The sequence below is a fragment of the Atractosteus spatula genome, chromosome 28 (genome assembly GCF_055471065.1).
Source record: "Atractosteus spatula isolate fAtrSpa1 chromosome 28, fAtrSpa1.hap1, whole genome shotgun sequence".
In the NCBI taxonomy this organism is placed as follows: Eukaryota; Metazoa; Chordata; class Actinopteri; order Semionotiformes; family Lepisosteidae; genus Atractosteus; species Atractosteus spatula.
This window is the reverse complement of record NC_142733.1, coordinates 8,305,818-8,331,500: the sequence shown is the minus strand read 5'-3', so window position 1 is coordinate 8,331,500 and position 25,683 is coordinate 8,305,818. Positions and strand designations below refer to the sequence as shown.

The 25,683-nt window shown below is 41.1% G+C and overlaps 3 protein-coding genes across 3 annotated transcripts; all 3 read right to left on the bottom strand.

Moving 5' to 3' along the window:
* Nucleotides 1-989: 989 nt before the first annotated feature.
* Nucleotides 990-3,862, bottom strand: LOC148813965 (cathepsin K-like). The gene is made up of 7 exons (XM_088907542.1): nucleotides 3,740-3,862; nucleotides 3,453-3,575; nucleotides 3,180-3,356; nucleotides 2,857-3,081; nucleotides 2,512-2,677; nucleotides 2,120-2,225; nucleotides 990-1,089 (listed from the first exon to the last, which is right to left on the bottom strand). The coding sequence occupies exons 1-7, from the start codon at nucleotides 3,860-3,862 to the stop codon at nucleotides 990-992; spliced, it is 1,020 nt and encodes a 339-aa protein (XP_088763668.1).
* Nucleotides 3,863-7,181: 3,319 nt separating this feature from the next.
* LOC148813964 (cathepsin K-like) lies at nucleotides 7,182-11,594 on the bottom strand. Its single transcript, XM_088907647.1, has 7 exons — nucleotides 11,469-11,594; nucleotides 9,669-9,791; nucleotides 9,407-9,580; nucleotides 9,083-9,307; nucleotides 8,704-8,869; nucleotides 8,312-8,417; nucleotides 7,182-7,281 (listed from the first exon to the last, which is right to left on the bottom strand). Exons 1-7 carry the CDS (start codon nucleotides 11,592-11,594, stop codon nucleotides 7,182-7,184), a joined length of 1,020 nt encoding a protein of 339 aa, XP_088763773.1.
* A 3,481-nt stretch (nucleotides 11,595-15,075) lies between these two features.
* LOC148813963 (cathepsin K-like) lies at nucleotides 15,076-18,299 on the bottom strand. Its single transcript, XM_088907719.1, has 8 exons — nucleotides 18,278-18,299; nucleotides 17,844-17,976; nucleotides 17,557-17,679; nucleotides 17,284-17,460; nucleotides 16,959-17,183; nucleotides 16,580-16,745; nucleotides 16,188-16,293; nucleotides 15,076-15,175 (listed from the first exon to the last, which is right to left on the bottom strand). Exons 2-8 carry the CDS (start codon nucleotides 17,964-17,966, stop codon nucleotides 15,076-15,078), a joined length of 1,020 nt encoding a protein of 339 aa, XP_088763845.1. The 5' UTR covers nucleotides 17,967-17,976; nucleotides 18,278-18,299.
* Nucleotides 18,300-25,683: the final 7,384 nt, after the last annotated feature.

Here is a 25,683-nt window from a genome sequence, read left to right as displayed (position 1 = left end):
CAGTGTCTTTAAATGTGAAACAGAAGTAGAAACAACAACTTAAAATAAATAAAAAGGAAAATTCTCTGCTTATAGAAGCTATGAAAACAATGCAGGTGCGCATGTTGATGCATGACTTTCTTCTCCTAGGTAAACAATGTAGGGGAGCAATAAAGAAAGAAGATGTATGGTTACAAGAATTTTAACTGAAGGATATTATGAGAAACATTGCAGAGTGCATAGTCATGCATAGTGATGTCCCTTCTCCAGATGCAGATCAACCTAGTGTTTCACATAAAGAAATCATTTCTTTCAATATACTGTATGCCTGTGGATGGCATGGGTGTGCAGTGGTTAGTATTGCTGCCTCACAGAGCTGGGGCCCTGGGTTCAAATCTGAACCTGGATTCTGTGTGGAGCGTGTATTTTGTCCTCATGTACAGTACGCGTGGGCATCCTCCTGGTGCTCTGGTTTCCTTCCTCATTCCAAAGACATGCTGGTAGGTTAACTTGCTCGTGGGAAAATTGTCTATGGTGTGAGCATGAGTCTGTGTGTGTGTCTGCCCTGATAGACTGGTGTCCCATCCAGGGTGTACCCTGCCTTGTGCCCATTGTTTGCCAAGATCCCATTGTTTGGCTCCAGCTCCCTGAATAGGATGAAGTGGTTACAAAATGGATGGAAGGATGCATGTGGCTATAATGTCTTTTAATGTAGATTTTCTTTCTTCCCTCCACTTTATAAAACCTTGGATGTCCATATCAGCCCTTGAATATTTCCACCAGAGACGCTGTGTGTACAAATCACTTAATGTTTTTCGATGCTATACAAAATGTAATTATTTTCCATTTTCATGTTGAGGTTGTTTATGAATTACTTAATTAAAATGACATAATAGAATAACAACACCTCTGGATTTCATGTAAGATTTCATTTATTATGTACTTGTAGTTTGCATCAATTTGACAGGTTATGATACAGCTCATGAAGTTCTCCACCCTTTAGATCAGAGTCACACGAAAGGGACGACTCCATACTGGCTGATCCCACACTGGTTTCCTTTGTTCTTGGCCAGGCGGAAATAGCCCTTCTCCCCCCAGTAGGGTCCCCAGCTGGAACACAGAAGAAGAAGGTGATCAGTGCTGTGCTGTACAAGTGACCCTATCACCTCTGGTACTCACAACAAAACCCCCACTAACTGGAAACCACCAGAGGACAAGGTAGAGCAAGATATCACTCCAAATAAGACTACAAATCAGAGAGACTTCTCCTCACACAAATAACAGAGTTTCAAACAATATAACCACATTGCAGGAGATGCTTCCCCAGAATCCTTCATAAAGGTCCAGTGTCATGTTGGATAAACATGAAGAGCACACCGGTACCTAACAGAACAAGATAACATAAGTGTTCTTCTCACACCAACATTTCTTATGTTTTCACTTTCTACATATTCCGTGCGAAGGGTATACTAGTTATTCCAATATGGCTGATGAGATTGCGATTTTGAATTTTATATCGCACAAATTAACATAAACTGGTAAGCAGTGTCAGACAGTGAGGACACACAGATGGCTAGCACAATACCATTCTGCTGAGCAGCTCCAGTGGGTCTGGGGAGCGGAGCAGCTCTCTGAAATGACCCAGCATTCAGACCTGGACCACGAGACGGCCTTAGAGGCCAGTGGTCATAGGACAGGAACAGAAAGCTGGTGCCACCCATCCCCAGCCACATACTGTATAACGAATGTACTCCCATGCAGGAGGAGATACAACTAGACAGAGACCTCCTTAGAAGATGCTAAAACAAGGTAATGAAATGGCAGCTAGGAGACAAGTGGCTGGTCCCAGAAACCCAGGGTAGTATAGAGGGAGAGGGGCTGAAGAAAGCTTATGCAGCCTAGGGTTTGTTTTCTTAGGTCTCAAGCTTTAATTTCTGTTTATGCTCTGTGAACGGTACAATGTCCTGAAATAGAAGCAACATGCTACTTCTGAAATTTGATCCATCCTGCAATATGAAGATGGAGAGGAAGAAAAAGATACCTACACCTGTGAGTTATCTGCTACAATCCCTGTGACTGCACAGCATGCCCAAGATATACTTTTGTGGGAGCTACCAAAAAATTCAAACGGAATGCTCACCTGTTCTTGATTGTCCAATAGTTAGCAGATCCTTCTGTACCGAATCCAATCAAAACCACGGCATGAGACAGGTTCCAAATGGTGCACTTGGAGTCAGAAAAGATGCCTGTATGACAATTTAGAGTTCTTAACAGTGGTGCTGTATTTCAGGTGCCCTTAAGAAAGCTTTTACAGTAAGAGAAGAAACTTTATTAAAGAAACCTTGTTCAAATCAAAGGTCTAAAGGGGAAAGGCTGTAGAGCTCAAATCTGGGAGATGATTTGACAATTGGAGAAAGAACAGAACAAGTCTGTACAAGTCCTCTATTCTAAGATCTCAAAAAAAGCATCTGGGCTTCAGCTATGCTGTCCTTAATAAAATCTATCCCCTCATTGAGTGAGAGAGAGGCTCACCTTGTCTGTAGAACTGGAAGTTGATAGTTGAACCATCTATGGCAACTGCCACTGGGCCAATGGTGACTAAAGCGTCTTGTAGAGCCTGTTCATCACCAACGGGCAGGAACTTCCAGTCACTGAGTGTGGCCACAATCTTGCTCTTGTCAGCAGTGCAGTTCTGGTCCTGGACAGAGTGAGAGTGACAAAATGCGAAGAGGAGAGAAGAAAGAAAGGTAAATGGGGAAAAGGGGCAATAGAGACTTCAGACATTTTTGTGCAGGTATCCTCATTGGTGTGAATCCACATTGATTGACATTGTTGTGAATCAGTATAGTCTAGCACAACTTACTAAGCATCTCTCACCTGCATGGCATAGGGGTAGGTGGCTTCAGCCTGGATTCCTCCATTCTTTATGATGTAACCATAGGACAGATCAGGAAGACCTCCTCTGCAGCCTATATTTCCTTCTGAGGTGGAGCAGTCTATTAGCTGCTGTTTGCTCAAAGGAATCAGCGTGCCTGTCTTCTTCTTCCACTGAGCCTCCAAAGCTCCAGCAGCGCTGAACGCGTAACAGCACCCACAGATCCCCTGGGAGAGAGAAGAACAGGAGCCATGAGGTGGAGCTGGTCAAAAGGTCCTACCACAGGAAAACAGAATGGTACTGTGTAGAAAGACACCACACACACCTGATCCTGGACTGGAGTGACGTAGCCCATGGTCCTGTAATCAATGCTCGTGACGTTCAGCTTGCTGGCTGCCAGACGCAAGTCTGTGGCCGACAACATCACATTGGTGCTCCTGGTGAGTGCCATCCTCGACATCTTTGTTCTCATCTTTGTCAGCTTCACAAACTCTTCCGTGGTCTGAAGAAGAGGAGACAGGAAAGAGAGGTGAGCTCAGCAAGTTCTGGAATAAACACAGTCTGAACTGAAAGCAGAGAAGCAGAGAGAGACACTCACCAGGTCTCCAAATCGGTTCATGCCCATTTCATATGTCTCCTTTCCTTCTCTGTATCTCTTGTTGTGACTCTCGATAACTCCGTAGTTCTTCTCCCAGATTTCTCTTCTCTGTTGGTCATCAGCCTGAAACAAAACAGCATGTTAAAGCTGAAGCTTCTGGTGGCATACAGAATGCCTTCTCCTGTTACAGCTCTTACAAGGCAGCCAGAGGCATTCATTGTTGTTCGGCACCTTTTGCATATCATTTAAATGTCTCCCTATTGGACAGTGAATTCTCTCCTACTCACTCTGTTGGTGGGTTTCTTGTGTTTAATCTTCCAGTTCTCCCACTCCAAGTCCATGGAAGGATCAATGCAGGTGCCCAGGTGGAGGCAGAGAACCACAGAAGCCAAGACGATGACAGCCTTCATAGTGAATCTGCTGGAGAGCAACAGTGAGACAGATCTTAACAGAATGAAGTGGACAAACAATGAACAGTGACTTTATGTGCTCTTTGGTGTGCTAGGAACATTCTGCATTCTATAGACATTCTCTGAAGTCTGTAGGATTCTATATGTTTTAATGTAATCTGCACATAGTTTAGCTGGAGTAACTTAAATGTGAACCTCAGTGACCCAAGTCTAAATTCTATTTCCATTCACATCTACCTTATCTTCACTTAGTTTTAAAAGAGGTTGAAGCCAAGAAAGGAGCTTCCAAGCAAAGAGAGACAGTGTCTCACCTGTGTCTGCTGCCGTGTTGGGATCTTCAGATAGTGCGGAACGATGGCTACCTCTTCCTCTGCAAGTGAGGTCTTCCTTGTCCAGAGACTCTCTCTGCTACTGACTGCTGACCAGTCCAGGACGAGACCTTTATACTTCTAGCAGTTACAACAATTTTATCCAAAGCAAACATGTTAGTAAATGAAAAAAACATATATCTCTTAGTGTTGAGATACCAAAGGGTGTAGGGGGCTTGTAGAGCTTTGTACTAATTCTTCAGCAAAACACAACTAAACCCAAAGTGGGTGTGTTTCACTACATCCATGAGCAATAAAATGTGGCAGCTAATCTTGGGAGCAGATATCCACCTTCTCTGTACACTACTGAAAAATAACCGTAAAACAGAAGGTAGTGGTCCAGAGATGCTTTCAAGAAAGAAAACAATACTTTTGTTGCATTAACAAGAATGTTGTTGCAAGAACAATAGTTCCGGCAATGTTACAGATGGAGCACTGCTTCACTGAGTGATTGTCCCAGATTTCCATCACTCATTCCATCTTAAATCACAGTGATCTCCATTTTCATACTAATGCAGTCACATGTTATCACAAATTAAAATAACGGTGACTCTTGAAAGAAATTCACTGAATAATATACAATATAAACAGAACCTGGAATGTCACTGCTTGTGTACAGATGTCACAATGTCTTTTAGGGAACAATGTGAATACAGACATACTACCACAACATTTGTTAACATGGTTAACAAATGCATCTTATATTCAAACTGCAACATCTCTAGTATTTTTTGTGTGCTAAATACAGAATTGTTTATCTGTTTATTATTTTATTTTATTTTTAGATTTTTGACAGGCTACATCTAAGAAGCAGAAAAAAAAACGTTTTGAAGAGACTTCATAAAGAGAATGAGAGGTAATGTCCCAGTCACAGCAGTATTACACAGTGATAGCAGAAGAAATCATCAATGTGTTTGTGCAACTATGTCCTGCTCATGTTCTCCTAACTTCAAACAGCGTTAGTGCCAAACTGGAAACTAAATCAGTTTTTTAGAGCAAGGAAAAGATAATTTTCATCAAGATAATAATATTAATAATAATAATAATATTTGCTTACACTTATTTAGCGCTTTTCTGGACACTCCACTCAAAGCGCTTAAGATAGAAATGTAATCAATGACTGGAAAAGTGCAGCTTCTACTTTAAAGTGACGAGACATTGCCTGCTGGTAGATAGTTTCATGCTATTAAGATTGGGTGGCTGGAGATCAGGGAGGTGTTTACTTGAAGAATGGGAAACAATAGTAATTTTTGCAAATTAAATGCTTTCCAAGACACGCAGATCATCTTGACCTAACACTGTAGGGCAAGGCTTTGACTACCCTGTGCCTCCTCAACCTGCAGTCCCGCAAAATTCAGAGACACCTGTTAACCCAGCCTGCTTGCCTTTGGAGATGAGAGGAAACAGAGCCACCAGAGAAAACTCTAGAGGTCACAGAGATAATGCAGCAGCTGCACAGGGAAGACAGGTCTGCCTGGAATTAAACCTGTGAGGGAGCAATCTAACCACCACGAGACCTCGAACGTGGGAAAGGACAACAGTCAACTAAACAGCTAATTGCACTATTTGAAAACAGTCCACTATTTGAAAACAAACAAATAGGCTTTTGAATCACAGCCTCAGTTAGCATGTTTGGTGGCTATTAAAATCTTTTATGTAGAAGGTTAGCTGTTCAGAGGACAGGACCACTGGGTGTGGTGATCTTACTGTACATCTTTGAGTATTGAGACGTGTTAACTTGGAAAATCCACACATCTATGTTATAAGCTTGCTATCTGTCCTAAGTGTTCACACATAACCTTTGAAAGACCTTCAACATCCAGTCTACAGAACTGTATTCCAGTCCACAATGTCTGGAAACTGGGCTTGATTTGGATGTTTTCTCACTTTGACCAAGAGCTGAGTAAAAGTCCGTAGTTACAAACTTGAGAGTTCAAAAGTCTGCCTTACTGAGCTTTGTATTTACTGTACATCTCCTAAGTAATGCAGGAAGAAAAAAAAGGCACATTAGATATATCATTTAAAGTGGAGTATATTAAGTAAAAATATAGAGTGCATTAGTAACCTCGCTTTAGACTTTAGAATTTAGAATGTCATTTTCATTTTGGTCACCAAATAAACACAAAGAGTTGTGGGAGTGTGGATAAAGTTTTTATGAATCTAGACCTCTCATTTGACAGCTTTATGTCATGTCCCTTCTCCAGATGCAGATCAACCTAGTGTTTCACATAAAGAAATCATTTCTTTTCAATGTACTGTATCCTTGTGGATGGTATGGGTTTGCAGTGGTTAGTATTGCTGCCTCACAGAGCTGGGGCCCTGGGTTCAAATCCGGACCTGGATTCTGTGTGGAGCGTGTATTTTGTCCCCATGTACAGTACGCGTGGGCATCCTCCTGGTGCTCTGGTTTCCTTCCGCATTCCAAAGACATGCTGGTAGGTTAACTTGCTTGTGGGAAAATTGTCTATGGTGTGAGCATGAGTCTGTGTGTGTGTCTGCCCTGATAGACTGGTGTCCCATCCAGGGTGTACCCTGCCTTGTGCCCATTGTTTGCCAAGATCCCATTGTTTGGCTCCAGCTCCAGCTCCCTGAATAGAATGAAGTGGTTATAAAATGGATGGAAGGATGCATGTGGCTATAATGTCTTTTAATGTAGATTTTCTTTCTGTCCTCCATTTTATAAAACCTTGGATGTCCATATCAGCCATTGAATATTTCCACTAGAGACGCTGTGTGCACAAATCACTTAATGTTTTTCTATGCTATACAGAATGTAATTATTTTCCATTTTCATGTTGAGGGTGTCTATGAATTACTTAATTAAAATGACATAATGGAATAACAACATCTCTGGATTTCTTGTAAGATTTCATTTATTATGTACTTGTAGTTTGCATCAATTTGACAGGTTATGATACAGCTCATGACGTTTTTCACCCTTTAGATCAGAGTCACACGAAAGGGACGACTCCAGACTGGCTGATCCCACACTGGTTTCCTTTGTTCTTGGCCAGGCGGAAATAGCCCTTCTCCCCCCAGTAGGGTCCCCAGCTGGAACACAGAAGAAGAAGGTGATCAGTGCTGTGCTGTACAAGTGACCCTATCACCTCTGGTACTCACAACAAAACCCCCACTAACTGGAAACCACCAGAGGACAAGGTAGAGCAAGATATTACTCCAAATAGGACTAAAAATCAGAGAGACTTCTCCTCACACAAATAACAGAGTTTCAAACAATATAACCATATTGCAAGAGCTACTTCCCCACAATCCTTCATAAAGGTCCAGTGTCATGTTGGATGAACATAATGAGCACATTGGTAACTAACAGAACAAGATAACATAAGTGTTCTTCTCACGCCAACATTTCTTATGTTTTCACTTTCTACATATTCCGTGCGAAGGGTATACTAGTTATTCCAATATGAATGATGAGATTGCGATTTTGAATTTTATATCGCACAAATTAACATAAACTGGTAAGCAGTGTCAGACAGTGAGGACACACAGATGGCTAGCACAATACCATTCTGCTGAGCAGCTCCAGTGGGTCTGGGGAGCGGAGCAGCTCTCTGAAATGACCCAGCATTCAGACCTGGACCACGAGACGGCCTTAGAGGCCAGTGGTCATAGGACAGGAACAGAAAGCTGGTGCCACCCATCCCCAGCCACATACTGTATAACGAATGTACTCCCATGCAGGAGGAGATACAACTAGACAGAGACCTCCTTAGAAGATGCTAAAACAAGGTAATGAAATGGCAGCTAGGAGACAAGTGGCTGGTCCCAGAAACCCAGGGTAGTATAGAGGGAGAGGGGCTGAAGAAAGCTTATGCAGCCTAGGGTTTGTTTTCTTAGGTCTCAAGCTTTAATTTCTGTTTATGCTCTGTGAACGGTACAATGTCCTGAAATAGAAGCAACATGCTACTTCTGAAATTTGATCCATCCTGCAATATGAAGATGGAGAGGAAGAAAAAGATACCTACACCTGTGAGTTATCTGCTACAATCCCTGTGACTGCACAGCATGCCCAAGATATACTTTTGTGGGAGCTACCAAAAAATTCAAACGGAATGCTCACCTGTTCTTGATTGTCCAATAGTTAGCAGATCCTTCTGTACCGAATCCAATCAAAACCACGGCATGAGACAGGTTCCAAATGGTGCACTTGGAGTCAGAAAAGATGCCTGTATGACAATTTAGAGTTCTTAACAGTGGTGCAGTATTTCAGGTGCCCTTAAGAAAGCTTTTACAGTAAGAGAAGAAACTTTATTAAAGAAACCTTGTTCAAATCAAAGGTCTAAAGGGGAAAGGCTGTAGAGCTCAAATCTGGGAGATGATTTGACAATTGGAGAAAGAACAGAACAAGTCTGTACAAGTCCTCTATTCTAAGATCTCAAAAAAGGCATCTGGGCTTCAGCTATGCTGTCCTTAATAAAATCTATCCCCTCATTGAGTGAGAGAGAGGCTCACCTTGTCTGTAGAACTGGAAGTTGATAGTTGAACCATCTATGGCAACTGCCACTGGGCCAATGGTGACTAAAGCGTCTTGTAGAGCCTGTTCATCACCAACGGGCAGGAACTTCCATTCACTGAGTGTGGCCACAATCTTGCTCTTGTCACCAGTGCAGATCTTGTTCTGGACAGAGTGAGAGTGACAAAGTGGGAAGAGGAAAGAAGAAAGAAAGTTAAATGGGGAAAAGGAGCAATAGAGACTTCAGACATTATTGTGCAGGTATCCTCGTTGGTGTGAAACATTGATTGACATTGTTGTGAATCAATATAGTCTAGCACAACTTACTCCTAGACTGCACTTCATTCCAGGCACTCTTATAGCTGAAGCATCTCTCACCTGCATGGCATAGGGGTAGGTGGCCTCAGCCTGGATTCCTCCATTCTTTATGATGTAATCATAGGACAAACGAGCAAGACCTCCTCTGCAGCCTGCATTTCCTACTGAGGTGGAGCAGTCTACCAACTGCTGTTTGCTCAAAGTAATCAGCTTGCCTGTCTTCTTCTTCCACTGAGCCTCCAAAGCTCCAGCAGCGCTGAATGCATAACAGCTCCCACAGGTCCCCTGGGAGAGAATAAGAACAGGAGCCATGAGGTGGAGCTGGTCAAAAGGTCCTACCACAGGAAAACAGAATGGTACTATGTAGAAAGACACCACACCCACCTGATTCTGGACTGGAGTGACATAGCCCATGGTCCTGTAATCAATGCCTGTGAAGTTCAGCTTGCTGGCTGCCAGACGCAAGTCTGTGGCCGACAACATCACATTGGTGCTCCTGGTGAGTGCCATTCTTGACAACGTTCTCATCTTTGTCAGCTTCACAAACTCTTCAGTGGTCTGAAGAACAGGAGACAGGAAAGAGAGGTGAGCTCAGCAAGTTCTGGAATAAATAATATTTAGCAGAGAAGCAGAGAAAGCCACTCACCAGGTCTCCAAATTGGTTCATGCCCATTTCATATGTCTCCTTGCCTTCTCTGTATCTCTTGTTGTGATCTTCTATGGCTCGGTAGTTCTCCTCCCATATTTCTCTTCTCCTTTGATCCACTGCCTGAAGTAAAACAGTTTCTTAATGTGCAGTCCGCACTAGAATAGAGATGCCTTGTCGTATTACAGCTCCCTTTGTTGGCTGGAGGGGGACATCTGGGGTTACAGTACAGTATATCTGACTTTATAACTGTCTTTACATTTAAGATGGGAAAAAGTATGCTCACAAAAACCTCACCTTGAATTCTAATTAAAGGCAAAATGAAATACAGAACAATTTTTAGAGAGAAACACAATGAATCTTTGATACAGTACTGAAAGCTGAATTTACTCTCTCTTCTTTTGTGATTTCAAGTTGGGAGATATCAAAGTCATTAAGATAACCAGCTGCCACTTAACAATTTAAATGGGCCAGCAGCCATGTCACCCTGCAACTTACAACTGGTAGCCCATTGAAGCTAAGCAGGTGTGAGCCTGGTCAGTATCTGGATGGAGACCTCCTGGGAAAAACTAAGGTTGCTGCTGGAAGAGGTGTTAGTGAGGCTAGCAGGGGGTGCTCACCCTGTGGTCCATGTGGGTCCTAATTCCCCAGTATAGTGATGGGGAAACCCTAAATATAGACCTGACTACTCCAAACCAGAAGGGATCTCTAAGGAACATAACTGTTGGAGCTGCACTATATCACATATTTCTAGTTCTGCATAGTGTACCATACAGTATATATTGAAGATTGGCTGCCCTGAATAATTGTTTGTAAATGGAAGTTCTTACCTGAATTTTGGGAGGTATAATAACAAACAAGCTAATCTCATGCAGTCATTTTATATTGCAATTATTAACAAACTTTTGCTAGATACAGTATATAACTCTTGCAAACACCTCTTCTTTCTTTCACATTCATCCTGCCTCCAGCCCCTCTCCACCTTTACAGATGCCCCTTGGTTAATCTCTCTGTCTGAATGGGGGGTTTGGCCCCCTCAATCTGAGGCCGAGAGGCGACCTTTTACCTTTTTTGATTCATGGGTTGCATTGTTCTTCGTGAAATATGTATCATGGTCTAGAAATTGTGGAGGCTCTAAAACAGTTTCAGTGTGCTGCACAGGTCAGTTAACGCAACTCACCTAGTGTTCTGCTAAAGGGTGTGGAAAAAGATAAACAGAACTGTCAGCTGGTTTGGAAAAAGTGGTCAGACACACAATAAGATGTGAAACCACTGTTGTGATTTTGAGCACTATTATATATTTTTAAATGTGCAGTACAACAGTCTTTACAAAGGATGTTGAGTACGTTTCAGTTCAATGTCCACCTATTGAAATGTGAGTTCTCTGTAAAAGGAATAAATTAAGAGCTGCTGTGCTCTTACTGTATATAAGCCCATATAAACTTAGATAAACCCATTTTTATTTTTGCAACCAACGTACCATGTAGTTTGTAGATCAGGCAGACCACTTAAATTTAAAAAAAAATATCATGACACAGAATTTGAGGAAGCTTCACTGGGTTGTTTATATACAGTATCTCACCTGATTTTCAGCTCATTTGTGTGGAAAAATAAAACATTGACAGGTCTGGAGAAAGTTCTCAGAAATATAAGAGGATAGTGGAGATGATTTTTGAGCTAGGCAGATTTCTCAAGTGCAGCACAACAGTCCTTACAATGAAGTCAGAGGCATTCAGATCTTTGCCTTTTACGAGTCATTTAAATATTTTCCGATTGGGCAGTGAATTCTTTCCTACTCACTCTCCTCCTGGTGACTTTCTTGTGCTTCATTTTCCAGGTCTCCCACTCCAAGTCCAGGGAAGGGTCAATGCAGGTGCCCAGGTGGAGGCCGAGAACCAGAGAGGCCAAGACGATGACAGCCTTCATAGTGAATCTGCTGGAGAGCAACAGTGAGATGGACCTTTAACAGCTGATAAAACTTATTGATGACATTTAAAAGACTAAGTTGAGTGAAACTCAAACACCTCAAGAGTCTGACTAAAATTAATCTGCCACTCTTAATCCATTAGTCTAGAAGGAAGGCGTAAGAATTTTGAGGCTCAGTTTTCACGTTTAATATTTAAATATCCGTTAGCCTGTATAGTGTAGAGTAATGTTACGTTGTCATTTCTTTACAGGGGACATTCCATATTCTGTACAATCGAAGATCTATAGACTTTATACATATATTATACATACTATATTATTTATAGCTGGGGTAAATTAAAGTTAAAAAAGATCATTTACAAAAAATTCATATAAAAACTTGATTTCCCAAGTATTCTAACATTTTCACATTAACTTCAAATCTAAATGCCTAGCCCAATGTGGATTGTTCTTCTGATTTAGAATTTTTGTAATACAAAAAATTATAACAGAATCTGAATCAAAGGAAGAATCTTTGAAACAGAGACAGTGTCTCACCTGTGTCTGCTGCCGAGTTCGGTTCTTCGCACAGTGCGGAACGATGGTTACCTCTTCCTCTGCAAGTGAGTCTCTTCCTTGCCCAGAGACTCTCTCTGTTACTGAATGCTGATCAGCCCAGAATGAGACCTTTATACCGTTCACCAATAATACACAAATGTACCCAAATTGGGTGTGTTTCGCTACCTCCATGAGATTTAAAGTGCGGTATCCACCTTCTCTGTATAATCTAAATAGCCACCAGGGTCTCACTTAAAAAGCTCATTTAGACCTGGAATGTGAAAAATGTAAGGTTGTTTTGACATGTAAAACACAATTAGGGAATAACTGATGGATGTGGAAGAGCTGGAGTGAAAATTAAACAAGCTCTACAAGAACAGCAGTTCCAGCTGCAGTACTGTATGTCACAGATGGAGCACTGCTTCAGTGAGCTACAGTTGCAAGGAGGCGATATAGTATAGGGCCTGAGTCTTAAATCACAGTGATCTCTATTTTCAGATGAATCCAGTTACATTTTAGCAAAGAATTTTAAAAAATTGTGATTTCAAAGATAGTCACCAAGTCTGCCATAATATATTATATATATATAATATAAGCAAAACCCGGAATGTCACTGGAATGTCTAAAGAGAAGTTGTCAAAATGTAGTTTAGTAACAATGTGAATCATTTTGCCGTAACGGTTATGATTCACATGAATACGGTTAACAAATGGAACTTAAATTTGATCTGCAAACTTAATTAGTTTCTTGCATGATTCATTCCCTGTTCTTTTTATCTGATCTGCTTTTATCTGATCTGATAGATCTGCAATATCTAATATGAGAATATTTGACAAACACATAGCACAAATTAAAAAAACAAACATTCTTTATAGGAGACTTCATAAGGAGAATGAGAGGAAATGTCCCAGGGGTACGTCACAGCAGCATGACACAGTGATAGCAGATGAAATCATCCATGGGTTCCTGCAACTACAAACTGTAAAAGTGCTGCCAGAGTGGCAGATTAAGGGGTACACTCCAGGTCCTGCTATTGTTGAGCTGTTGGGGTTTTTTAAGATGGGTAAAAGAGAATAAGCATTAAGACAGAAACTTAATCAATGACTAGGAAAATGCAGCTAATCCTTTAAACTGATGAGACGCACAGTATGTCCACTGGTTCATAAAAGCATATACGTGCTGTTAAGATGGGGCGTGTGGAGATCAAGGAGGTGTTTACTTGAAGGTGGAGAAACACTGATTTTAGCAAATTAAATCATCCTCCAAGACACGCAGATCATCTTGACCTAACACTGTAGGGCAAGGCTTTGACTACCCTGTGCCTCCTCAACCTGCAGTCCCGTCACAATCCAGAGACACCTGTTAACCCAGCCTGTTTGCCATTGGAGATGAGAGGAAACAGAGCCACCAGAGAAAACTCTAGAGGTCACAGAGATAATGCAGCAGCTGCACAGGGAAGACAGGTCTGCCTGGAATTAAACCTGTGAGGGAGCAATCTAACCACCACGAGACCTGGAACGTGCGAAAGGACAACAATCAACTAAACAGTTAATTGCACTATTTGAAAACTGTCAACTATTTGAAAACAAACAAATAGGCTTTTGAATCACAGCCTCAGTTAGCATGTTTGGTGGCTATTAAAATCTTTTATGTAGAAGATTAGCTGTTCAGAGGACAGGAACACTGGGTGTGGTAATCCTACTGTACATCTTTGAGTATTGAGACGTGTTAACTTGGAAAATCCACACATCTATGTTATAAGCTTGCTATCTGTCCTAAGTGTTCACACATAACCTTTGAAAGACCTTCAACATCCAGTCTACAGAACTGTATTCCAGTCCGCAATGTCTGGAAACTGGGCTTGATTTGGATGTTTTGTCACTTTGACCAAGAGCTGAGTAAAAGTCCATAGTTACAAACTTGAGAGTTCAAAAGTCTGCCTTACTGAGCTTTGTATTTACTGTACATCTCCTAAGTAATGGGGGAAGAAAAAAAAGGTACTTTAGATATATCATTTAAAGTGGAGTATATTAAGTAAAAATATAGAGTGCATTAGTAACCTCGCTTTAGACTTTAGAATTTAGAATGTCATTTTCATTTTGGTCACCAAATAAACACAGAGTTGTGGGAGTGTGGATAAAGTTTTTATGAATCTAGACCTCTCATTTGACAGCTTTATGTCATGTCCCTTCTCCAGATGTAGATCAACCTAGTGTTTCACATAAAGAAATCATTTCTTTTCAATGTACTGTATGCTTGTGGATGGCATGGGTGTGCAGTGGTTAGTATTGCTGCCTCATAGAGCTGGGGCCCTGGGTTCGAATCCGGACCTGGATTCTGTGTGGAGCGTGTATTTTGTCCCCATGTACAGTACGCGTGGGCATCCTCCTGGTGCTCTGGTTTCCTTCAACATTCCAAGGACATGCTGGTAGGTTAACTTGCTCGTGGGAAAATTGTCTATAGTGTAAGCATGAGTCTGTGTGTGTGTCTGCCCTGATAGACTGGTGTCCCATCCAGGGTGTACCCTGCCTTGTGCCCATTGTTTGCCAAGATCCCATTGTTTGGCTCCAGCTCCAGCTCCCTGAATAGAATGAAGTGGTTACAAAATGGATGGAAGGATGCATGTAGCTATAATGTCTTTTAATGTAGATTTTCTTTCTATCCTCCACTTTATAAAACCTTGGATGTCCATATCAGCCATTGAATATTTCCACTAGATATGCTGTGTGTACAAATCACTTAATGTTTTTCTATGCTATACAGAATATAATTATTTTCCATTTTCATGTTGAGGTTGTCTATGAATTACTTAATTAAAATGACATAATAGAATAACAACACCTCTGAATTTCTTGTAAGATTTCATTTATTATGTACTTGTAGTTTGCATCAATTTGACAGGTTATGATACAGCTCATGAAGTTCTCCACCCTTTAGATCAGAGTCACACGAAAGGGACGACTCCATACTGGCTGATCCCACACTGGTTTCCTTTGTTCTTGGCCAAGCGGAAATAGCCGTTCTCCCCCCAGTAGGGCCCCCAGCTGGAACACAGAAGAAGAAGGTGATCAGTGCTGTGCTGTACAAGTGACCCTATCACCTCTGGTTCTCACAACAAAACCCCCACTAACTGGAAACCACCAGAGGACAAGGTAGAGCAAGATATCACTCCATAGAGGACTAAAAATCAGAGAGACTTCTCCTCACACAAATAACACAGTTTCAAACAATATAACCACATTGCAGGAGCTACTTCCCCAGAATCCTTCATAAAGGTCCAGTGTCATGTTGGATGAACATAATGAGCACATTGGTAACTAACAGAACAAGATAACATAAGTGTTCTTCTCACTCCAACATTTCTTATGTTTTCACTTTCTACATATTCCGTGCGAAGGGTTTACTAGTTATTCCAATATGGATGATGAGATTGCGATTTTGAATTTTATATCTCACAAATTAACATAAACTGGTAAGCAGTGTCAGACAGTGAGATGGCTAGCACAATACCATTCTCCTGAGTAGCTCCAGTGGGTCTGGGGAGCGGAGCAGCTCTCTGAAATGACCCAGCATTCAGACCTGGACCACGGGACGGCCTAAGAGGCCAGTGGTCATAGGACAGGAACAGAAAGCTGGTGCTGCCCATCCCCACCCACATATACTGAATGTACTCCCATGCAGGAGGAGATACAACTAGACAGAGACCTCCTTAGAAGAAAACAAGGCAATGAAATGGCAGCTAGGAGGTGAGTGGCTGGTCCCGGAATCCCAGGGTAGTATAGAGGGAGAGGGGCTGAAGAAAGCTTATGCAGCCTAGGGTTTGTTTTTATTAGTTCTTAAGCTTTAATTTCCGTTTACGCTCTGTGAACGGTACAATGTCCTGAAATAGAAGCAACATGCTACTTCTGAAACTTGATCCATCCTGCAATATGAAGATGGAGAGGAAGAAAAAGATACCTACACCTGTGAGTTATCTGCTACAATCCCTGTGACTGCACAGCATGCCCAAGATATACTTTTGTGGGAGCTACCAAAAAATTCAAATGGAATGCTCACCTGTTCTTGATTGTCCAATAGTTAGCAGATCCTTCTGTACCGAATCCAATCAAAACCACGGCATGAGACAGGTTCCAAATGGTGCACTTGGAGTCAGAAAAGATGCCTGTATGACAATTTAGAGTTCTTAACAGTGGTGCAGTATTTCAGGTGCCCTTAAGAAAGCTTTTACAGTAAGAGAAGAAACTTTATTAAAGAAACCTTGTTCAAATCAAAGGTCTAAAGGGGAAAGGCAGTAGAGCTCAAATCTGGGAGATGATTTGACAATTGGAGAAAGAACAGAACAAGTCTGTACAAGTCCTCTATTCTAAGATCTCAAAAAAGGCATCTGGGCTTCAGCTATGCTGTCCTTAATAAAATCTATCCCCTCATTGAGTGAGAGAGAGGCTCACCTTGTCTGTAGAACTGGAAGTTGATAGTTGAACCATCTATGGCAACAGCCACTGGGCCAATGGTGACTAAAGCGTCTTGTAGGGCCTGTTCATCACCAACGGGCAGGAACTTCCAGTCACTGAGTGTGGCCACAACCTTGCTCTTGTCAGCAGTGCAGTTCTGGTCCTGGACAGAGTGAGAGTGACAAAGTGGGAAGAGGAGAGAAGAAAGAAAGGTAAATGGGGAAAAGGGGCAATAGAGACTTCAGACATTATTGTGCAGGTATCCTCATTGGTGTGAAACATTGATTGACATTGTTGTGAATCAATATAGTCTAGCACAACTTACTCCCAGACTGCACTTCATACAAGGCACTCTTATAGCCGAAGCATCTCTCACCTGCATGGCATAGGGGTAGGTGGCCTCAGCCTGGATTCCTCCATTCTTTATGATGTAACCATAGGACAGATCAGGAAGACCTCCTCTGCAGCCTATATTTCCTTCTGAGGTGGAGCAGTCTATTAGCTGCTGTTTGCTCAAAGGAATCAGCGTGCCTGTCTTCTTCTTCCACTGAGCCTCCAATGCTCCAGCAGCGCTGAACGCGTAACAGCACCCACAGATCCCCTGGGAGAAAGTAAGAACAGGAACCATGAGGTGGAGCTGGTGAAAAGGTCCTACCATAGGAAAAACAGAATGGTACTGTGTAGAAAGACACCACACACACCTGATCCTGGACTGGAGTGACGTAGCCCATGGTCCTGTAATCAATGCTCGTGACGTTCAGCTTGCTGGCTGCCAGACGCAAGTCTGTGGCCGACAACATCACATTGGTGCTCCTGGTGAGTGCCATTCTTGACATCTTTGTTCTCATCTTTGTCAGCTTTACAAACTCTTCCATGGTCTGAAGAAGAGGAGACAGGAAAGAGAGGTGAGCTCAGCAAGTTCTGGAATAAACACAGTCTAAACTGAAAGCAGAGAAGCAGAGAGAGACACTCACCAGGTCTCCAAATCGGTTCATGCCCATTTCATATGTCTCCTTGCCTTCTCTGTATCTCTTGTTGTGACTCTCAATAACTCCGTAGTTCTTCTCCCAGATTTCTCTTCTCTGTTGGTCATCAGCCTGAAACAAAACAGCATGTTAAAGCTGAAGCTTCTGGTGGCATACAGAATGCCTTCTCCTGTTACAGCTCTTACAAGGCAGCCAGAGGCATTCATTGTTGTTCGGCACCTTTTGCATATCATTTAAATGTCTCCCTATTGGACAGTGAATTCTCTCCTACTCACTCTGTTGGTGGGTTTCTTGTGTTTAATCTTCCAGTTCTCCCACTCCAAGTCCATGGAAGGATCAATGCAGGTGCCCAGGTGGAGGCAGAGAACCACAGAGGCCAAGACGATGACAGCCTTCATAGTGAATCTGCTGGAGAGGAACAGTGAGACAGATCTTAACAGAATGAAGTGGACAAACAAAGAACAGTGACCTTATGTGCTCTTTGGTGTGCTAGGAACATTCTGCATTCTATAGACATTCTCTGAAGTCTGTAGGATTCTATATGTTTTAATATAATCTGCACATAGTTTAGCTGGAGTGACTTAAATGTGAACCTCAGTGACCCAAGTCTAAATTCTATTTCCATTCAGATCTACCTTATCTTCACTTAGTTTTAAAAGAGGTTGAAGCCAAGAAAGGAGCTTCCGAGCAAAGAGAGACAGTGTCTCACCTGTGTCGGCTGCCGTGTTGGGATCTTCAGACAGTGCGGAACAATGGCTACCTCTTCCTCTGCAAGTGAGGTCTTCCTTGTCCAGAGACTCTCTCTGCTACTGACTGCTGACCAGTCCAGGACGAGACCTTTATACTTCTAGCAGTTACAACAATTTTATCCAAAGCAAACATGTTAGTAAATGAAAAAAACATATATCTCTTAGTGTTGAGATACCAAAGGGTGTAGGGGGCTTGTAGAGCTTAGTACTAATTCTTCAGTAAAACACAACTAAACCCAAAGTGGGTGTGTTTCACTACATCCATGAGCAATAAAATGTGGCAGCTAATCTTGGGAGCAGATACCCACCTTCTCTGTACACTACTGAAAAAATAACCGTAAAACAGAAGGTAGTGGTCCAAAGATGATTACAAGAAAGAAAACAATACTTTTGTTGCATTAACAAGAATGTTGTTGCAAGAACAATAGTTCCGGCAATGTTACAGATGGAGCACTGCTTCACTGAGTGATTGTCCCAGATTTCCATCACTCATTCCATCTTAAATCACAGTGATCTCCATTTTCATACTAATGCGGTCACATGTTATCACAAATTAAAATAACGGTGACTCTTGAAAGAAATTCACTGAATAATATACAATATAAACAGAACCTGGAATGTCACTGCTTGTGTACAGATGTCACAATGTCTTTTAGGGAACAATGTGAATACAGACATACTGCCACAACATTTGTTAACATGGTTAACAAATGGATCTTATATTTAAACTGCAACATCTCAAGTAATTTTTTGTGTGCTAAATACAGAATTGTTTATCTGTTTATTATTTTATTTTATTTTTAGATTTTTGACAGGATACATCTAAGAAGCAGAAAAAAAACATTTGGAAGAGACTTCATAAGGAGAATGAGAGGAAATGTCCCAGTCACAGCAGTATTACACAGTGATAGCAGAAGAAATCATCAATGTGTTTGTGCAACTACGCCGTGCTCATGTTCTCCTAACTTCAAACAGCGTTAGTGCCAAACTGGAAACTAAATCAGTTTTTTAGAGCAAGGAAAAGAGAATCTTCATCAAGATAATAATAATATTAATAATAATAATAATAATAATAATAATAATAACAATAATAATAATAATAATAATAGCTTACACATATTTAGTGCTTTTCTGGACATTCCACTCAAAGCGCTTAAGATAGAAATTTAATCAATGACTGGAAAAGTGCAGCTTCTACTTTAAAGTGACGAGACATTGCCTGCTGGTAGATAGATTCATGCTATTAAGATTGGGTGGCTGGAGATCAGGGAGGTGTTTACTTGAAGAATGGGAAACAATAGTAATTTTTGCAAATTAAATGCCTTCCAAGGCACGCAGATCATCTTGACCTAACACTGTAGGGCAAGGCTTTGACTACCCTGTGCCTCCTCAACCTGCAGTCCCGTCACAATTCAGAGACACCTGTTAACCCAGCCTGCTTGCCTTTGGAGATGAGAGGAAACAGAGCCGCCAGAGAAAACTCTAGAGGTCACAGAGATAATGCAGCAGCTGCACAGGGAAGACAGGTCTGCCTGGAATTAAACCTGTGAGGGAGCAATCTAACCACCACGAGACCTGGAACGTGCGAAAGGACAACAATCAACAAATTGCTCCACAAAACAGATGAATAGTCTTTTGAATCACAGTCTCGGTTAGCATGGTTTTTATTAAAATGTCTTTAATATATGGATGGATGTGAAGGGGATGGAGGCACAGGGTGCCAACCAGTATTTTATTATGCACTGCAGGTCTTTATTATATATTTGTAATCTGTACAATGTGAAAGGGGCATGATACAGCTTACAGTCTTTACAGTCTTCACCATACATCACATTGGAGTCACACAAAAGGGACAATTCCAGCCTGGCTGAACCCACAGTGGTTTCCTTAGTCCTTGGCCAGGTGGAAATAGCCCTTCTCCCCCCAGAGCAGAGCAGGGTGGTCAGGACTGTGCTGTAGAAATGACTTTATCCCTTTAGGTCCTGACTTCTAAGATCTTCTGTAACCGGACAGATGACAATGGAGAGCCACATTCCAGTGCATCAAGGACTTAGAACCAGAGAGACTTCTACTCACACAAGTACAAGAACTTGAAACCATATAACCAAATTGTAGGGTCTGCTTCCCTGGGATCCTTCATAAAGCTTTCCATATATTCAATACTCAATAACCGGCTTATTTTCATGGGCGATTGGCATGGCAACGATCAGGTCTGCTGCTAAAATAAGGTAAGAATAAAGTTTTGTTTTGGTCCAGATTGGAATATTTTCTCCTATATCTTTTGCCAATAGACTCCCCCCGAGATTCAGATCACACCATCCAAAAAACTTTTGAAGGTCTGAGACAACGCCTGTCTGCACAATGTTTTTTTACAGTCACACAATATTCACTGGTGCAGCTGATTCCTTGATTTCCTTGTGAGAATGTCGGATTCTCCTGCTTTGGGAGTGTCGCACCTTAATCCTCTGGCATCTCCACCCCGTTATTAAACTCCCAAATCATCTGCACTGTTACAACACCTCAGCATAAGCAGTCGCTTCTTTAAGAGTTGTAAATGATTATAGTAATGTATGTCCTCATTATTCCATTATCTCATTGTCCTAGGGAAACAACTTGGTCAGTTTTCCTTCTGGATAATAGTCTTAAACTGGTCAGGATAAAGCTAATATTAATACACCATGCAGGGACACCTCCCCTATTTTATTATGTATTATCAGACTTTTGAGATACAGTATAATTGAAGCACAGATACTGTACTCAGCCTCACATGCCAATGCTGAGAGTAACTGCATTTGATTTGCATTGATCACAAGAAAACACACATTGAGGCTGTCTCGGGTTGTAGGATATTTGATGTCTATTCCTATTCCCCATTAGAATATTTATTATTTCCTGACACCAATCTTTCACACACATTGCATAACTCAAGCTCAGTTCAAAGCAGTTCCTATTTTTTTCATTGCAGACCAAAGTTTGTGTTTTCAGCTCTCAAAACTGATGCAATGCACTGAAATTGAGACAACTTATTACTGCTGAAACCTGATCCAGCAAGCAATAATATTAAGATGGAGAGACAGAAGAAACAGATACCTACACTTGTTCGTTTTTTCTCCCTACAATCGCAAAATCGCATTGCTAAAATACTTTCACAGGAACTAACAAAAAATTCAAACCGAATTCTCACCTGTTTTTGATCTTCCAATAATTATCAGGTCCCTCGGTACTGAATCCAATCAAAACCATTGCATGAGATGGGTTCCAGATGGAGCACATGGGGTCACAAAAGATGCCTGTATTATAATAATGGAGAGAAATTAACAGTGCTGTAAAATATTTCAGATATGGTTGGGGAAAGTCTTACAGAAAGAGAATAAACTTTAGGAAAAACCCTTATTCACAACAAAGGTCAGAAGATGAAATGCTGGAGAATTCCAAATTTGGAAGATTTGTTGTCACTAAGGGAATGAACAGTATGAGTAAGTGCCCAATCCTAAACTCATCCAAAAGTGAGCAGGACCTCATCTCCTAGGGGTGAGAGGCTCCCCTTGTCTGTAGAACTGGAAGCTGATAGTTGAACCATCTATGGCCACTGCAACTGGAGTCACATCATAACACAGCACAATGATAACTTAAGAAACTACTGAGTTCAGGAAAGTGAATTTTGCAGGTGCCTTTCTAACGTCCTGATAATCAGTGTACAGGAACTTACAACCAAAGGCTGGGCTATGTTTCAAAACAAAAAATACATCAGTTGTTTGGAAGTGGTTGACTTTCACATAAAAGCAATGTTGCCTGCGGTAGTGTTTTATTTTCTCTGAGCTATTTATTGAGTTGAATTTCACTTCAGAAATCAGTTTCCCTTTTCTAGATACATGTGTATCACCAGACCTACTCCCACGTTTACTGGCCACATTGAACCAGTCCACACTGGAAAGCAATGAACAAGAAACTGAACAGCATATTCACGTACTGTAGTTCTCAATTTACACAGCTGAGGTGTTCCTGAGAAAATGCTGCATACATCAGGTACATAAATTAAATTTGAATTTCCCATTAGAATGCAGGGATAATGTGCTCCAGGTCCCCCTCATTATACAGTACAAAAGAATTACACAAATGTACTCATGCTATTCATGTATTCGTGCATAATGCTTGTATAGATGTACTACTAGTGTTCAGGTGTTAAAATAGTAGAATTACTGTAGTTACCTTAGGCCTGCAATTACTTTCAATACCAGAAGACACAGGGCCTTTGATCTCAACAACTGAAATTGCATTGCTCTTCACAAAAATACAATTAGCTGTGTGCACATCATTTAGCTCTACATTAGAACTAGACTTGCTCACTGCCAGCTGAGACGTTTGTATGTATGTTAGCTGCGCACAAAATGCGAACTACTCACCTGTAACGAGTGTTTTTTAAACCTACTTTTACACCTGCTGATTTGGGAAACTTCACAATATGGAATGATAATTACCGTAATGTAACATTTTTCCCCTTTTCATTGTGTCACCATGATTGAGGGAATGTGCTTGCGTCTTTTAAAAAAAGACGAGTTTTTATCGACGGCCCTTATATTGAGAATGTCTGATTTCCAGGTATTTACTGTAAATGCATCAGGGCTCGGTTCTTGTGTTTCTTTTTTCGCGTGGCACCACTTGGCACAATGCTGTTTTCCAGTTAAGACAGAAAAATACGCTAACTACGACCTGTGGCGAACTGCTTTTCACGTAACAGGTCAGATGAGTCAGTGCTCCGGCTCGTTATCTCCTCAGGCAGTTCACAGGTGACGCTATTCCCAGAGGCAGTTTAATTCGCTTTTATTCCTGCATTTTACAAATGATAAATCTTAGCGAGACGCATGTAACACTGAATCAACTTCGTAAATAATTAATTTTCGTAAACGTATTGTTGCAAAGTGAAATGGGATACATTTCAGCAAGTTTTCAAGGTTACAGTGTTAGTACTTAATCACGCTGTGGAATGCAAGAATGATTGTTGGGATATGTTAATTTAGCTATGCAGCTACGTGTCGGTCCTCAAACGGCCTCAAGCTCTTGAAGTGCGATAAGAACTGGCTTTGTAAAAACAACAGTAATGGGTTGGATTGTTCTTATAACGAGCTTGTTAAGAAGTGATCAACGTCAAAGAACAGAACGATCACCACCCGAGCCCGAAACAGACCAAAAATGTCACGTACTACACGAGGCTGCACTGCAACTTTAGCAGGTTGTCCGATCAGTGGGGGCCGACCCGACGATGTGTTGCTATGTTTTGAGCTCAGTGGAGCTCAACGCTGTCTCTTGCTCAACACAACAATTCTCTGTTGAATTTCCCACAACACAAAAAAATACATTTCAGCATTTTACTGTATTATTTTCAAAAGAATAGAGATGTATGTGGTGAATAATAACCCAAAGGATTATATTTCTAGAATTATTGGTTAATAATGCTAAAAGTACATCCTATACCCAGATGGCAATGAACATTTATCCACCCTTTAAAGTTGATCCCATCAGGGGTCGTGGGGAGCTGGAGCCTTTCCCAGCACAACAGGTGCAAGCAGGACACAGACTTGATGGGATACCAGGGAAACATACACTCACACCAGGGCCAATTTTAAGTAAATTGAGTGTATTTTTAAATATATTTGTTTTTTAAATATTCTCTAAAGCATATGAAACACAAACAACACCCATCATAAGCAATTTGCTTACCCTTGTAGCAATTGCCTTACACTTTCTTCATTATTGCATGACAATACAGATAAAATTCCCCTTAAGCAAATTTTGCCCTTTAAATTCAAAGCCCATTATAGCCTGGGTTTACTGCAGAACTATGTTAAATATGAAAGATAAACTCATAAGCAAAGAAATAAAAATAAACGTGTTATACTGTACTTGTTACAGAAATGGATAGAAATCTGGCATGTGAAAAATGAGAGGTTGTTTTCCCTTGTAAAACACACCCAGGGAAATAATTGAATGGCGCTGGAAAGGAAGAGCAGGAGTCAAAATAAAAATAAATGATGTAAAACAGGTGTTAGGAGAACAGGAATATGAGGTCTACCTAAGATGCCAAGACGTTTAGATATCCAATTGCAAATGCAGTTTTATAATGGCTATTGACAACCAATAATTTCAGACAAATAACATTAGATTCCAAAATCAGCTGACAGAATTGATAAGAGTCTACATTATACAATGAAAGCAGTGTGTGATGCACCATGGGGAAAATTCTTAAATGTTAAGCGCAAAAGATTTCTCTTGACCAGTCTTCACCCCTGGTAAAACTTGAGGGTGTTTCAGTTGTAAGTAAACTGAATGGCATGGTGACAATAAAATACATTTTAATGCACGTACCAGCTGCCACGTAAGATAGCTGCCAGCAAGTATATCACCCTGCAACTCACAGCTAGCAAAATGACAATTAAGAAATTAAAGTAGGGAAATGAGTACTCCCTTAAAATAATATGTATGGCTAGTGGTACAAACTGATTTTTAATTTCTCACAGAATGTTTTGTAAACAGTGTTCTGTTACAAAGACAGGGACATAGATATTAATTGTCTTCCATGCACAATAGAGATTCACTTCCCATGCAACCAAGGGGCGGAAAAGTGCAGCTACTCCTTTTAAGTAATAATATGAGCCACTTATCTCAACTGCATTCATTTGGAAACAACTGCTAGCATTACAGCAGGTGCAATCAGTGTTAAAGATCTATCATGCTCAACAGGGGAATTCCCAGTGTTAGGATGAGGTAGAGATAAGGGAGGTGTTAGTATGAAGAATGAGGGACAGTGATTTTATCAAATACCAGGGATTAATCCATCCCCTTAGGCACACAGATCAACCTTAACTAACTTTGTCTACACATTAATTATACTCAGCAATTATTCTCAAATAGTCTGGCCTGCCTGGAGCACTTTGATTTCTTCTTACCCGAGAAGAATGTTACCATTTAATCCAACCAGCCTGTCTGAGGAAGTGGGAGGAAACCAGAGCAGCCTGGGAAGACCCTTGAGGCCACAAACAAAACACCTCCATAATGATGGATGGCTTTGCTTGAAAGACCATGAGACCTTTTTTCCTCCAATATGCAAATACTGTACATAATTAAGGAGAAATGCATGCTGCATATTAGTTGATTCTTGGGTAAACAATCGAACAAAATAAATTTTGCCAGATTAAATGCCAGATTTACAAAATAAAATTGAACTTCCCTAAGACAGTCTCTACCTATTTTCATGGGAGTCCATACCATGGCCAAGCTCTGCTGCCTCCAAGAGATATCTCCTGCCACACAGTGGTGACTTGTTGTGATTGCAAAGATGAAAATCTCATTAAGAGAAATGAACATACTG

Bases quoted from the DNA above. Each gene is read 5' to 3' on its own strand.
- LOC148813963 (XM_088907719.1), bottom strand. From the start codon at position 17,966: ATGAAGGCTGTCATCGTCTTGGCCTCTGTGGTTCTCTGCCTCCACCTG. The intron at 17,184-17,283 runs GTGTGTGTGGTG...ACTTTCTCCCAG, and splicing joins TCACTCCAGTCCAGGATCAG to GGGATCTGTGGGTGCTGTTA. The intron at 16,746-16,958 runs GTGAGAGATGCT...CACTCTGTCCAG, and splicing joins CCTACCCCTATGCCATGCAG to GACCAGAACTGCACTGCTGA.
- LOC148813964 (XM_088907647.1), bottom strand. From the start codon at position 11,594: ATGAAGGCTGTCATCGTCTTGGCCTCTCTGGTTCTCGGCCTCCACCTG. The intron at 8,870-9,082 runs GTGAGAGATGCT...CACTCTGTCCAG, and splicing joins CCTACCCCTATGCCATGCAG to AACAAGATCTGCACTGGTGA. The intron at 8,418-8,703 runs GTGAGCCTCTCT...ATTGTCATACAG, and splicing joins CTTCCAGTTCTACAGACAAG to GCATCTTTTCTGACTCCAAG.
- LOC148813965 (XM_088907542.1), bottom strand. From the start codon at position 3,862: ATGAAGGCTGTCATCGTCTTGGCTTCTGTGGTTCTCTGCCTCCACCTG. The intron at 2,226-2,511 runs GTGAGCCTCTCT...ATTGTCATACAG, and splicing joins CTTCCAGTTCTACAGACAAG to GCATCTTTTCTGACTCCAAG. The intron at 1,090-2,119 runs GTGAGCATTCCG...TCTGTGTTCCAG, and splicing joins TATTGGACAATCAAGAACAG to CTGGGGACCCTACTGGGGGG.